The sequence below is a fragment of the Conger conger genome, chromosome 3 (assembly GCF_963514075.1).
Source record: "Conger conger chromosome 3, fConCon1.1, whole genome shotgun sequence".
Classification (NCBI taxonomy): Eukaryota; Metazoa; Chordata; class Actinopteri; order Anguilliformes; family Congridae; genus Conger; species Conger conger.
In genome coordinates, this window is record NC_083762.1 from 7,099,133 (window position 1) to 7,115,083 (window position 15,951).

Below are 15,951 nucleotides of genomic sequence, written 5' to 3' on the forward strand. Positions count from 1 at the left end.
TTGGCATGGAGACCAATCACAAGTTTCAGCCTCCTCTCCATTATTCTCACTAACACTCTATATACACAACAGCCAGGGAGCTGTAAAAGACTGGGGCACATGATACAGCTCACTGGTGATATTTAGACACACACACCACACACACACACATACACACATACACACACACAGTAAAGAGAAAGATCCATAACCATTGTTGCTGGCATAGAGGTACAAATCGAGAAGGAGTATTATAAATGCATCCCTCCCACACTTACACACTCCTAGAGACACTGAGGCAAAATGACACCACCAAACTCACACGGCCGCCACGCAAGCACACACACACACACACACACACAAAAGCCACACTTCTTACAGTCCAGCTAAACAAACCTCTCCACTGGGGCTCAAATCTTGACACTGCGGTGTGACGCTCGGTCTCAGTTTGCTGACAGCAGGCAGAAGAATGCGAGGGAGTATGTGAGAGCCATTAGCCTGTGCACTCTGCCAGCCGGCCTGTCCAGAAGTGCACTGGCTCTTACCGTCAAACAAATAAAATGTTCTTTAAAAACAAAAACCCGTAACTGAACTTTCAGTGTGCAGGACAATCCCCTCCCCCCAAAAAAAACAATACCTTCATAGTGGATTTCTGATGAAAGGGCTCCTATAGGGACTTCCTAGTGAGAAATGAGACGAGCCGGTATATGTTACTGGCTGGCTGAATGGGCACCCCTCAGCTGGAGCACGACGCGTCTCCCTTTCCCTGCCAATAAGCACTTGAAGCTGAACGTGGAGTGAGAGACGGGGAGGGTAAACAAACGGACAGACCGATAGATGGAAGAGCGGATAAATAAAGGATGCGCGCGTGCCAGCAGGTAATGTATCAGGGTATAAATATGGCCCCGCTCCCGTTCCCATTGAGTGTGGAGGCGGCCAGGACACAAATAGACGGCAGCCGAACGCTTCCCTTCATCCCGCCAACGCGCCGGACAGCGGGAGCAATATTCGAATGGGCCCCATCCTAACTGGGCAAAACTGGCCCCATAAGAAATGGGCCAAAGGGGTTCATTAAAACAAGTTAAAAAGAGTCCCATCCCAACAAGGTGTATTTATAAAAAAATAAAAAAATAAAACAGACCTTCAAAACTGGGCTAAATAGCCCCATCAAACTGGGCAAAATAGCCCCATCAAACTGGGCAAAATAGCCCCATCAAACTGGGCAAAATGGCGGTCAGAACCGGTGACTAAGCAGGAGACAATCCTCCCCTGGAGCAATGCAGGGTTAAGGGCCTTGCTCAAGGGCCCAATGGCTGTGCGGATCTTATTGTGGCTACACCAGGATTTGAACCACCGACCTTGCGGGTCCCAGTCATTTACATTAACCACTACACTACAGGCCTAAAGCAGGCCTTCCTAAGGCCTCATCAGAGAGATACCTTTATAGCTTTTCAACCAATCAATATCACTGCTTTATCAATGTTTTGAGCCCCTATTAAAACCCTACCAAATTCTCAACTTTCTCAATTTCCTCAACCAAAGCCAAAACCCCCCAGGGATGCGGGTGGAGCCACTTCACACTGGGCTTGGGAGAGAAAGGGTTAAGTGGGGCCCTAAGTTCCCAAAAATGACTGAAAATGGCCATAGTGGCCTTTAAAGCTGATACCCTTAAAGCAGAACCTAAATCATCCTTCAACCAAAACCTTTTCCTTTACAAATGGAAAATCAGATCATTATAATTATTTAGATGCCAGAATTCCATTGTACCTGAGATACAGTACAAAGGTAACTGGCTGAAAAACTCCACTAACAAAAATGCATTAACAGAATTTAAAGGTGAAGATTTTCTTACTTTTTATACAGAAAATGTGAACAAGGAAGGAGGATGTTCTTTGACAAAGAGGACAACAATCTTTCAACACAAAGCCACACTGTTGAGCCTTTTCTGGAGGACATCCAAGAGCATGAAGATGCATCTGCATTCTGCACCCCAGGCAGGACAGGTCCCAAATGACCGCAGTACCTTACACATTATCATAACAATCATAACAAACCAAAATTAAAATGTTCTTAGCTTGCAAAAAAATGCTGAGAGATATTTAAATCCACACATATTTGAGGTTCTTACATTATGCAGCAATTCATATTTTAAATTCAATGAATATAATTTCATTAAAATGTATATTTATCAATTACATTTTAAACAATTTAGCCAAAAAAAAAAAAAAAAAAAAAAAAAAAAACCCCCAACTGTTCTGGATTTAGCCAGAAGTTACTCACAACCCGGCTCAGCCTGGTGTGATTTCTGTAACATCACCTCACAGGGAACAGAATTTATCAGCTCTTATCAACCAGCCCACAGAACCACCTCAGTGTCCCAAGTATTCCTGGACTGTGCTCCAGCCAAAAAATATAGTGAAAACAAACTCACAGTTATATCATAACCAAACGGCTGCGGACAATCTTACATCGAGAGTCTGAAGAGATAACTGGCTGCCTGTTATATACGGGGCTGGGCCGCAGCGGTTCATTCTGCAAATCTTTCGCCTCCGCGCTTATTAACGCACTTTCTCCTTCCCCTTGTTAATCAACGCTACGAATTAACCCAGGCGGTGAGGCGAATTCAGAGAGGCAGTGTTTTATAAACGGACCTCTCAGCCGCCGGCCGTCGGCTGCTACCTGAGCTTCCGAAAAGTCTCTCCCCCCCCTGTGTGTCCTCCACTTTCAAGCAGCCCTGTTGAATTTGAGGTGGGGTGCAAAAAGCAGCACACAAACACACACACACACCCTCTCTTAAACCCCTCCCCGCAGGCCTTTTCAGTCATAAAACGGTCATAAAACAGCTCCCTTCACATTATGCGCACATCTGGAGTCCAGTCGTAGTGTCACGATGCAAAAAGACTAATTTATCTGAGGCAAAGAAAAGCATCCAAGAGGAGGAGAACGGTTTCCATCGAAACACGCCTAATACCATTTGGGCAGTTTCACCAGCAGGAGCCTATCAGTGGTGCCTGTCTCCAGTGATACGTTGAGCCAGGTACCACCGATAGGCCACCTATGAAAACAGTGCTTTATAACTGATGCATTTCCAACACTGAAATTATATTTTGCCACCATTCTGACTCTCTCTTATCTACAAGCAGGGAGCTGAAAAAACAGCAAGTCTCTGTTCCACGGTCAGGAAGTACATTTCCATAGGCCTTGCAGGAATACGGAATGATTAACAGAGAACGTAGCTCTCTATCTTTCGCAGTGAAAAATCTCTTACTTGACTGGCTGAAATGCTGTAGTGGAGACACACTCATGGCAAGACAGGGTGTCTAATTTTTCAAAAACAAAAGGCAACAAGGAAATATCACTTACTGTTAAGTCAAATAAAACCCAAGAGCTGACCCAAGGGTGAGCAGTCCACAAGTAGATGAACCTGTTCTCTTGCCAAGTGATTTCATTAATTGCTGTTTTAATGGTTGTTTGATTTAATCAACTTGGCTATTTTGTAGGTTATTTAAAATCAGATGACTATTGGTCGCTGCTTTTTTACACACACAAAGAAAAAAACTATCATCGCCACCATTTTGATCAGCACCCATCTCCAAATTACAATGCAAATCAATGCAAAACAAATTTCTGCACACTCAAAATAATTGGTGCTGGAACAGAAACGGCTATTGAGAAAAGGCATGAGTGCAGCAGCGTGGAAAACAAGAGTTAGGCAAGGATGTGGGCCCTGAGAGAGGGGTTCAGAGGGGTTTGGAGGGGGACCTGGCCCTGAGAGAGGGGTTCAGAGGGGTTTGGAGGGGTTCAGAGGGGTTTGGAGGGGGTCCAGGCCCTGAGAGAGGGGTTCAGAGGGGGTCCTGGCCCTATGAGAGGGGTTTGGGGGGGGTTTGGAGGGGCGTGGGTCTGTGAGACCCACGTTCCACTCATCTGACTTCCGTCTCCACTCCGCCTTTCATCAGACGCACCGTTTCCACAGGCCGCTTTCAACCTATCACAGGGACCGAGGGAACACCAGCGATCGCTCCGACAACCCGGAAAAAAACGACAAGGAGGTGTCAACACGGGCGAGAAGTGTCCCCCACTTCCCGTCACCTCACAAAGCTATTAATACCCAAGTGTTTGTGCGCCCGCGTTATCCCCAAGAAGAGTGAGGCTATGGAGAATCGGTACACAAAAACACCACACCCCACCAGTCCACAGAGGAGACAGGGAAATACACAAAAGATGGGAGAGAGAGAAGAAACGGAAAAAGCCACAGAAATTCACACAGGCTGATAACCACGTGCGCATAGCTAGCAGAGTCCGTTCTCATACACGGTAAAAAGTCGGACAAACAATATCAGTCCCGCGCACACAAACGCGGAGTCAAAAGGCAATTATAGGCACACAATCACACGCAGGCAAGACACAGACACAGACGTTAACAATCACTGACATGCACACACCTGCATGACGTCAATCCCCACCGAATGCACCCGGGCCCGGGCACTCCCTCCTGGCTGATCTCGCCCAGTTCAGCAGGAAAGGCCAGTTTTCACGGCCAGGCTGAGATTTAGGCAGAGCTCGGCCTGTGCCTGGAGCAAGACTGCGCCGCGCGACGTTCTCACAACGTTCTCACAACGTTCTCACAACACTAACGCAACGCTACAGAAGAGTGCTGCTGTGCCAATGTTGAAGCAGTGCGGGGAAAAAAAGCACAAGGTCTTCCAAGTTCCTCTGAAGTGAACAGAACACAAACACTCGGCACCCAACAGGAAACGACAACGGGCGACGTAGCAACGTCTGTACATGGTGGGCAGAACGAGAGTGAGGAACACAGTACTTTAGCCCGGTGCAGGGTTATGACATGCTGTAAAAAATGCAAAGCACTGTTTGGTTAATGACAGTGCAATTTACTGGAAACCAGATTGACTCTTCGCGTTAGTGCACATGGCCGCTCTTTAAGCATGCAACGCAAAGTGGTGGTGTCTCTCGAACTCATTCAGGAGCTCGCAGTCAGGGATCAACGCCCCCGTTTAGCCACTGTCAAACACAATGTGATACCGCAGTCACAGGAAATATCTCAGTCAGGAGAACACAGAGGATGTCTAAGATATTGTCTACAGGGGGACTCCGAGAGAAATGATCTTTCCACCCCACGCACAGTGGAGTAGGACTCAACGTGCGTTTCTTAAATGCCATATTTGAGGCAGGAGTGAAGTTTTTAGCCTCAGACTAATCAGACAATAGAAGGCAACACCAGCTTAGACTACATTCTTCCCAGGCATCCAGTCAGGAATTGGGCCCAAGTAATGTTTCAAGGCAAGGGATGAAATTTGAGTTTACAAAATGGCAAAAAAAAAAAAGATTATTTCAATATATATATCAACAAATGTCTTAATGGTCAGTGCTCTACCGGAACACACAAGTCAAAAACATCAAGTGAATAACCAATGAATGATTTAGCATTAATAACCAGGGTGGCCTGTAGCGTAGTGGTTAAGGTACATGACTGGGACACACAAGGTTGGTGGTTCTAATCCCCGTGTAGCCACAGTTGGGCCTTAACCCTTAACCAGTCCAGCACTGCTCCAGTCCTGCTTAGTCTAATCAACTGTATGTCGCTCTGGATAAGAGCGTCTGCCAAATGCCAATAATGTAATGTAATGTAATCACTACCCTCTCCATATTTGAGCAACACACGTCAGTATTTCCAAATGTATGCAAGCCATGCTCAATGTTAACATTTTTTTACCGAAGGAGCACATGTGCTCCTAAATTGATCCCAATTAGTCAATGCGCTCCTCAGTCATTTTTTACAGTTAGCACACATCATTCTACAGGAGCCAAATGAAGCAGGAGCACTGTGGAACCCTGCGCATCGCACAGCCTCATATTAAATTCAAGACTGCTTACGTAAGAGTGATTCAGTACAAAACAAATACACTCACCAACAGGTTTCACACAGAGTCAATTCCTGTTTTTGTCACAACGCAATGTCACATTGTGAGGACATCCACGCCATCTAACCGATCGACGGCTCGCAGCTGTTCGGTGTCCAGGTGAGCCGTGCCACCCATTGGAAGCAAAGGGTGGCGGTTAACCAAATCGACATCGACGAAACAAATTCACGTCCTTCTGGAAAAACCATGAAGCGCACTCAGCTTTTTGGACGACAGTCGACTGGACACGGGGATCCAAGGAACTTTCATAACGACAACAAATCAGACCTGGCGCCCTGCACTGGCTGGGGTTGCGGGAAATAGTTTTTGCTTTTGGAACGGGAAATCTACACTGCAGAAACCAAACCATTCCGGCTCGGCACTCTCTCCTTCATGTCACCTTTTTCAGTAATCTCAGTTTTAATACACTCCACTGAGCACTTTATTAGGTTTATTAGTACGAAAAACATCCAGAGAGCAGGACTCCTGTGGACAGAAACGCACTCGTAATTGGAGAGTTCAGAGGAGAAGGGCCAGACTGCTCAAAGCTGACTGGAAGGTGACGGTAACGCAAATAACCACTCGTTACAAGTGGCATGGAGAAGAGCATCCCTGAACACACAATGCATCAAACCTCTAAGGCACAGGTGTCAAACTCCAGTCCTGGAGGCCAGTAGTTGTCTGCTGGTTTTTGGGGTGTTCTGGGTTCATTCAAGTCATTGTTTGGTTAAAGCAGAGGTCACCAACCCTGGTCCTGGATAGCTACTGGGTCTGCTGGTTTTTGTTTTCACCTTAAAATCAGCACCCTGTTGAGACCCAGGTAACCAAGTGAGGTGAGTTAGCTGTGTAATCATCTGCTCTAATTGATAAATTAAGTGCAGAGTAACAGTGAAAACCAGCAGATCCAGTAGCTCTCCAGGACCAGGGTTGGTGACCTCTGGGTTAAAGTATCCACAGTATCCTTGTTCTCAAGGCCTTAATTGGTCTTAATTGGCAGCTGATTGAAAGAAAACCACAAAAACCTGACACTGCGGCCCCCTGGGAATTCAGTTTGACACCCCTGCTCTAAGGGGACAGGCTACAGCAACAAAAGACTTAAGTCTAAAAAAAATAGGTCTAATAAATACCTAATAAAGTGCTCACTGAGGGTATGCATAGCACAGGAAAAGGTGTGATACTACTCGGTCAGTCGATTTACTGACTAAAGCGATGTAGCAGAGCATTTGAAAACACATTCGGTGTGCATGTTCACCCATGCTGCCCCGCATCCATGAGACAACATGATCTGAAATTAAACTACCTCGCGAACACAAGGGCAGTGAACACACGGTGAACCCGTGCGAAACAAAACTAATTTCTCCCCTGTGTTTTTGCACCTACGTGACGCATGAGACACGCGCGAGTGTGAAATGCAGGAACACATGTGAAAATGCCACATGTGAACGGGCTGGCGAATCTTTCTCCCAGACAAACAGCTGGAAACAAAGGCAGACTATACAGAATTTTAGGCCTTGATGCAGCCCTTTGTTTATATACAAATAACATCATGCCCCCCCCCTCCCCTCCGCCCCCATTCTCAACCCCGCCACCGACACCCCAGAGATGATTCTGGCCGCTGCAGACAATGGATTGATAGCAATGAGCTGAGAAAACAGCGGCCTAATATGAATTGAAAAACATCTGCTTTGGTAATCGCTTTCCACACAAGCCATTGCTAGCTTTTTTTTCCTTTTTTTTTTTACTGACTTTACTGGTGTTTGTGTTTAGCTGAACGTTGTTAGCGGTGATACTAGCCACCGTGGCTAACACCAGTCTGCTCTAGAGCCAGCCTGCCTGGAATGAAGCACAATTCTGTAACATAAGCACGCACACTCACAAACCCATCAATTCATTGACATCTCAGGTTTTCTGAAAGTCTGAGATTCTAGGCATGAGCTCCCTGCCAGGAGAGGAAATAAGAGAGACACTCAGGACAATATAAGGAGTACTACTGTGCAGTGGGACCCAGCTATCATGGCCCACCAGCTGACGTATGAAACTGAATTTAGTTAGCTAATAACGGAAGCTACCCGCTGTAATGTTACCGAACCCTAACCAGCCACTTGCTTAATGGTTAGCCACCAAGGCTAATCTCTCGCAAATCTAGCTCACCACTGTAGTAGCCAATCCATACACGTCTCCTCTTGCCCTCTCCTGCCATTGGATCATAGAACATATGAGTTCAGTGTATTGGACACATGCTTTTCAGCTAAAGTACAAAAAAAACAAAAAAAAGGCCCACGCCCAGAATCGGCCTGAGGAGTTTTTAGAATAACAAACACAAGTAGACAAGCAAGGTAGAGGGCAGAAGCGAACACAGACACAGGTTGTCAGAGTATCATAGTAATGACTGAGCATGTTTATTTTATAATAATTAAAAAGGTGAAAATCCTGCATAGCATGCCTTGAAGTTCTAAGGTGTTGTCCATTTAAGACACCTATTTGGATTCACTACGATACACACTGTGTGTACCGATTTGTAGATTCAGGGTCCATTTCCTCATTTTTACCACGTTTCCTAGTGCTCCCCCACCGAAACGCAGGGATTACTGTAGCAATAACACAGGCCTGAGGTTGGATTTGGTCATCGGAAAGAGGGGAGAAATTCCAAAGTTAATAACCTCCATATAGATAAGCTGTAGTCAGTAAACATGTACGTCTGAGACCGAGGCATTCAGGCCAAGTTTGCTATAAGCAGAAACCTAGAGGCTAGGCCCCCCCCCCCATAATTTCGTATTTCACCAAAATGATCACAAAACATTGCCTTTCTAATGCAATATCTCTTCCGTCCCCGACCATATCGTGCAAGCCACAAGCACGGTTTCAGCGGTTAGCCAGCGATATCAAATTAACAAGCAATTAGCTAAATGTTGCATCTAAACGGCAATCTCTAGAGTAGCAGCAGTATGCATCTGCTGACAGCTCAATATTAAGGAACAAAGAAAAATGTTATAGCACTAAAAAGAGCACAGAAGACAAAGATGTCTCAAGTCACAGTTTCCGAGATAACAGAAAAATGGAACGTAATCATAAGCTACATACATTAGCAGGACAACTCGTACACAGGACCATTAGATCTTACTCTGTCTCGTTACCTTTGACAGCTCTGGCACTGACTATGCCCAAGATAGACCTGTTCATGTTTTGCTCATTTACCCAACCGTTCAGACAAATCCAGAAAGATGCTGTTGTACTACACTACATTACATTCCATTACATGTCATTTGGCTGATGCTTTTATCCAAAGCGACATACAGTTGATTTTCGACTAAGCAGGACACAATCCTCCCCTGGAGCAATGCAGGGTTAAGGGTCCTTGCTCAAGGGCCCGACGGCTGTGCGGATCTTATTGTGGCTACACCGGGATTAGAACCACCGACCTTGCGTGTCCCAGTCATGTACTTTAACCACTACGCTACAGGCCGCCCTACATGCCACTGTGCTTTTCCTCCTAATATATTCATTTAGGAATCACTTCAGCCATATTTCTCCAAGAACAATATAATTCCATACCAGTGGCATCCAAGCTCGCTTTTAAGCTTTCAAAACCATCTGTCCCGTTTAGCCTACACATACATACAGTATACATGTAGTGGTCATATGCAGTGTGTGCATGCGTGAGAAAACATGCACTCAATATGGCAAAATAAATGTTGAATCTAAATTGGTGTGAAATATGGCAGTTTCGTTTCATGAACATTATGGAGTGGTCTGCCACCTCTTTTCTGTGTAAGATTGGGACGAAGGTTCAAGCATTTAATTTTCTGGGCATACAGTGAAAATGTTGTTGAAGTTAGAAACTGGAAACCTTTTCTGGGGGAGCTTAATATAGGTTATGATAAGAATAATATTGTGTCCTGCACCACAAGCAAAACTGTTCTCGCAAAACAATTCTGGCACTATGTTCAAGTTAAGGCCAAACACACAACCAATGTGAATTTGAGAATCTTGGAAAAGTGCAAGAGCAAAAAGCTCAACTTAAACCTCAAATATAACCATAAAACACCCATAAGTATTTGTATATGGCATGGATACTGGCATTTGACCTTCACTTGTGATATCATTTAAAGCAGTGTCTCACCTCCAGTCCTACGACCCACTTGCCGGAAGGTTTTTGTTGTAACCAGGAACTCACACACCTGATGTAACTAATCAATTGATTGGTTCAGTCATTAAATCAGGTGTGTGAGTTCTTGTTTACAACAAAAACCTTCTGACATTTCATAACCATTTCATTACAAAAAGAAAAAAAAAGAAAACACAATTCAGTAATTTTCCAGGTGGGGAAGACAACCGTTTAATTCTCTGACATTCCACAAGATCTCATGACCCCAAATACCACGACGGCTTTGTCCCGTCATGTCACAGTAATTTTAAAAAGGATTATTCACTTTAATACAGTAAATAATTGCACCATACAGAAGAAAAGATGGAAGAAATGAGATCACAGGGGATTAATGAAAGGCATAGCAAGAAATATTCGTGACTAGATTAATGAAAAACATAGTAGGGCTCTTGGAAGGCGTATTGAACGGAAGGAGAGGTACTCAATGCAGGGCCCGTGCCACATTGTCCTTTCTCTAACCTATGTACACACCTCGTGGTATGTGAATCTGAAAAGTCTGTAACAGTCAGGCAAATTCAAGAGACCCTTAGTACCAATTAGGCCAAAACGTCTTATCAGCGAACACATGCATCTTGTAAAATGCACCTCACACTAGTGGAAATGTACTTCGCCTATTTATGGGACTTAAAACGATTTCCCTGTCATGGCAAAATACAGTGACCTATCCATGTGTGCTTTTGGGAACATATGACATTCACACCGTTTTCATCATTATAGGAATTCTGTTAAGCAAACGAACAATAAAAACACCTATTCGGGACAGGCTAAAATAAAATCTGAGAGGATTCTGAAGTATAATCAATGACCAAGATCATAGTCGTGACATGGTGCAGTGTAACGTTAGCACCGCACACGGAAACCAAGTGTTGACAGAGGGCGGGCGTTTTGTGCAGTGACAGTGTCCGACAGCATGTGAATATATCCCGCAGTCACGAGCAATGTCGACAGGTTCAAAATAATGTTATCGTGAAAGAACACAATATGTGAATGATATTCATCTTCTGTGTTTCCCACCCAGAGTGACTAAGGTGCGTTAAGCCTTCATCGCACATGAACATGCAAGCCTGGCGGTCGAATTCATCACTGAAATTCAAGTGCCACATTCACAGCCGCAAGACTACGATCCAGCTATGTCGCTAAACTCACTAGCTACTGTTCTCTGCCAGTTCAACGGTTTCAATAAACTCTGACTAATCGTCACACCGGTCATTAAGAAAGCTCCCCGGTTCAAACTCCACACTGGAGACAATAACACATTCCGATGTGCGGCGGGCACGTCGAGCTGCAAGGGTATTTGATGACTTACGGCCGCTACTTCGTGTAAGCCAGTGTGAACGCCTCAAAATGCTGAACCCTCCGTTTCCGATCTAATCCACAGCTCAACACAACAGGACACCAATCAGCTGCTTGTCTTGCAAGGTCCCTTCACATGCAAAGGCAGGGCCTGTTTCCATAACAATTCCAAAGTGATGCTGTACAAATTCACGTCCTGTTGGCCGCATCTGCTGAAACCAGCTACCTCTACACTACAGTAAATCGGCATTGCTACTGCAGAGCAGTTCTGTCTGATACAGTAACTTCCCTTAAAACACATCAGTTCAGCTGGAACACAACTCAAAGAATAACCATTGGATTCTGTTCCCTTGACAAAGTGACTGTCATAAGAAGTTTTTGTATGTTGGATTTACGCGCCTGAAATAAATGATTAGGCCAAGGTGCAGATCTTAGGTTTCAAACATCCCTCCAATCTCGTCCACCATAAAAGCTTCGGTTTTATATTTTGATAAGTTAGCACTTTATTAACAACCAGTTCGAATTCAATGTGGTTTTTATATCTAGCTAGCTAGCTAACTTAGTTAGGCAGTTAACTTTTCTAGCAACGAATCGTCAGAACTTTCTTTTCTAGAAGTAACGTTAAGCTAATGAGGACATCGTTTCACCCGTGAATCTACAACGTTAAAGCATGATCTAGCCTAGGTAGACAATTTTTAAAATACATTTAAGTTAGCTAACTGAAATGGTAAATTCCTTAAACGTCCCAAATTTTGGAGTAAAGTTAGCTAACGTCAAGCAAACAAGGACTAGAGCTTGAGCAAGTTCACTTGCCTTGCTCACTGAGAGGATAGCTTTGTAGCTAGGTGGCCACTCGTAAACAAATAAAATGACAAGTCTAACTAGCTAGGTTAGCTCAGCAAGTCAAGTTGCCACAATAGACCCTTTCTTAAGCAGCATGCTAGGTCGTAAATGGGTAACTGTTAACTAGCTAACTCTGACTTAGCTAGTTGTATAATTAAAATACAAATAACTAGACTGGCTCGCTGGATATTGCTAACTTAGCCAGGTTAACCACCCACCTTAGACTACTAGACTAACTAATGTAGAAACTAATGTCATGCGAAACGTCCCCGTGAGCGAGCGAACATAGCTAGCTAACCTTAGCCAGCTACCCATCTCCAATAATAAGCAACGTTATCCAACATGTTTATGGTCAGGCTGGTTAATAGCTAATGTTAGCTACCCGACCATATAGAGTCAATTAAGCAGTGACTAGCTAACGTTACGGAATTAGCAACCATTACACAATGTGACTGTTTAAATTCGTACCGTGTAACGTTAGCCTTACCTGGCTGGACGAATTTTCAATGACTGTTAACAATGGCGGCCGGGTTGACATTTTACGGGATCCTCCAGAAAAAGGGGACGGAGGGACACAAAACCATTCAGAATCCGAAGCACATTTAAGGCTGTAATGCAGCTAGCTATATCTTCAATGTCCGTCGAAAGAAAAAAGTTTAAATAGCTAGCTAGCCATTAGCTAGCTACCTACAACAATCAACAAGTTGAATCCCTCATTAGAAGTACGTGTCCGTATCTAAAGGGAAAAGGGGGGTCAAAAGTTTTTCAACCGTCAGTGAAAATAGTCATATGGCTAGATAGTTGGTTAGCCAACTAGCTAGCTAGGCGACGTTACAAAATGACTAGCTAACTGATTGCGTTAACTAGCGACCGATAACGTTGGTTACACTAAAAAAAAATTCGGGTGGGTTGGAAAATGTCCTCTTGGTTACATTTGGAGCCACTCGTCTGTCCCTGGTCTTGGGATAAGGAGGGAGAGAATTCCGCAACTAGCCAACAAGTGGATGTATTGTCAGTTCGGTGAAGCGACGGCAGAGCTTCTTTCCAAAATCGGTATTCAACTGGAGTCCGGGGATTCCGTTTAGGCCGGACCAGACTTGATTGACCTTCGTTTGATGAAGAAAATGAAAACAAATACAGCTAACTAGCACATGAAATCAGAAACTCCCATCCCCCACGCTTGGAAAAACAGCCGCAATCATAAGTGGCTAGCTATCTTTCGATGATGTGGTCCGAGGAATTGAACTCTCCGGTTGTCGAGTCGAGAGGTTGTTAGCAAGATGCTAGTTGGCTAATTAATCCGAGACGCCAAAGTAGCTGAACAATCCCCCAAAAGTCGCTCTCTTCCCGGCTGCGCAGCTAAGTCGAATAAGGTCGTTCAGATGTTGCGGAGGAAAAGGGTGGCCTGGTGGATAACCGGCTTCTTTTAAAAAGCGGATTAAAATGGTTAAAACTCTACATTTCGGTTTCATTAAATGTATCATCAGAGTAGGACAACTGTCTTGGGTCGTTGAGTGAGACGTTACTGCGCCCGAAAGCCAACGCTGCCTGTGCTGCAGCTAGATACCGGAACAGGCAGCAGGGAACATGGCCGCCGTGGTTCAACCATGGGGGGGGGGGGGGATCCGTCGCAATATAACTTCGGGTACAATCGGTCTCCATTCGGAGACGAATTTACTGTACTAGACCTGCAGTGCTTGCTTCAGGCAACGCGTTCAGTTTAGAAGTCTGCTGCCACCAAGCGATTTCTAATGTCTTAGATGTCCTAGTAAACCATTATCTTCACAAATGGTGAGAGACATTATCATTACAATGCAGTGGCTCTTCATCCAAACGTGCCTCCTACATCACCTGGATCCAGATACTCTCCAGTACCTGTGACCTGAGACTTACCTTATTTGGAAGAGGACTGCAGAGGACTATAAAGACTACCCCTTAATGCCAGTGGCTATAAAACACATTTATTAATTATTTTTGAATGCATTCCACAGAACATAAACATTTGAAAACAATAACAGAAATAGCTCAGACACATGTATGTATAATAAAATGCTTCACTAGAAACCAGAAAACTTAAATAATTACAGAAAGCAAACCAAAAAGAAAGTAAACTTCCCAGAAATAGAGGCTTATTTAAGAGCACTGCTTCACAGTTTTCCTTGAGGCTTGGCGAGGTATTGATTCCTTTAATTAGGAGATTCTACATGACATGAGTGCCCCACCACTATGAAACCAGTTTCACCTATTTATTCATTGATTGACATTCATTATTTACATCTTGGGAAACACATTTTCAATGGTGCTGAGTTACAGAAAACTATCATTAAACAAAAGCAAAAAAATGAACAATAAAAATAGTCAGACCCACAATTATACATTTACATACATGGAATAAGAGCATCCAGTTACAAAATCCTTTTTAGTTAATTTCCCAGTCTTTTCCAGGTCTGAAAGAACCAGAAGAACATTGAACAAAAACCACTGCATCGATCGGGTGTAGTGGATACTGACCTCCCAGTGCAACAGAGGTGATGCGAAGTCAGTTAACAAAGAATAGATTGATTATAAACAAATGTCAGTGCTGAAGTCTGACACAGAGAAGACCATCCCACAATTCTATAGAAAATAAGTATATTTATTACCAGCTATACACCTGAGAGATGAATTTACAGCATCAAAGGGTTTCACTACAGAGCAGGCAGAACGCCTGTAATTTGCAATCTGTATATTCAAGAGCTAAGAACAACAAAACCTTTCTACAGAGACAATCGTGAGATAACAAATGTGTGCTACAATTGATGTGACTAATGGAACTGAGAGAAAGAACGGATTCAAGTTAACCTCACCGGTTGCTTTCCAGGTATTCATACTAGACATATGAGAACATCAGCTATATCATTTTGACCTGTTATCAAGAGTTTACATTTACTGTACTGGTAGAGTATAGACAGAATTCAGATTTATATTTCCATTTCCATTATATTTCACAACAAAGGTGTATATTTTTGTTTGTTGAAAACAAAATTGAAAACATTAATAAAATAACTCAAAGCAAGCTCATACAAAAGGGTATTCAATAACCCACTGTGATAGAGGTAATGTAAAAGGGCTCGCTCATTAAATCTTAAAAAATGTCTCGCCTACATGTGAATCTTCCGTCTCACATCCCTGACACAAGCTATGAGGCAATTATCACTTATACCAAGCTCATAAACACAATTGGTGATCTTTTTCTGTTAGTTTTTTTTTTTTTTTTTTTTTTGGGTAAATGGGTTTTGTGATTATTTTGGTTAGATTAAGATTGCCAAATATATCTTTAAGGTTTCTAGACACCCCTGTAAACAGTTCCACATTGAAGTCACCAAACTCATCACATCAGAATTTATACAGAGTGAGCAGCGCTGCCAATTTACCCTATGAATGGCTTTGAATGCCTGTATGTCCACAATTATCAGCAAGTTATTTTGCCCAAAGTCTAGCTTAAAAGGCTATCAATTATAAATATTTAGCAACTGATATAGCCTTCAGTGTTGAGATTTCGCATAAATTGCAACACCACCTTCTCTTCCAGCTTTATCAACACTAGGGACATTGTATCAATTTACGTACAAACATGAATCATTTACACTTTTTAACCAGGTTTCAGTGCCAAAATGTCAGTGAGACCAGGTTAATGTGATAAAGTATCTGCCCCTAAAACAGACTAAATGTGCCAGGGCTAATTTCTTTGTTGATCTGAACGCAAGTGGACTA

At 43.6% G+C, this 15,951-nt stretch overlaps 1 protein-coding gene across 4 annotated transcripts in view; it reads right to left on the reverse strand.

Annotated features, from left to right (window-relative positions):
• mark2b (MAP/microtubule affinity-regulating kinase 2b) overlaps positions 1-13,779 on the reverse strand; it is a 63,289-nt gene extending 49,510 nt beyond the window's left edge. For all 4 annotated transcript variants that reach the window (XM_061235869.1, XM_061235872.1, XM_061235871.1 and 1 more), the window contains exon 1: positions 12,686-13,779. In XM_061235869.1, the coding sequence (XP_061091853.1) occupies positions 12,686-12,736 (51 nt within the window). In that variant the 5' untranslated portion in view covers positions 12,737-13,779. The remainder of the gene's footprint in view (positions 1-12,685) is intronic.
• Between the last annotated feature and the right edge of the window lie 2,172 nt (positions 13,780-15,951).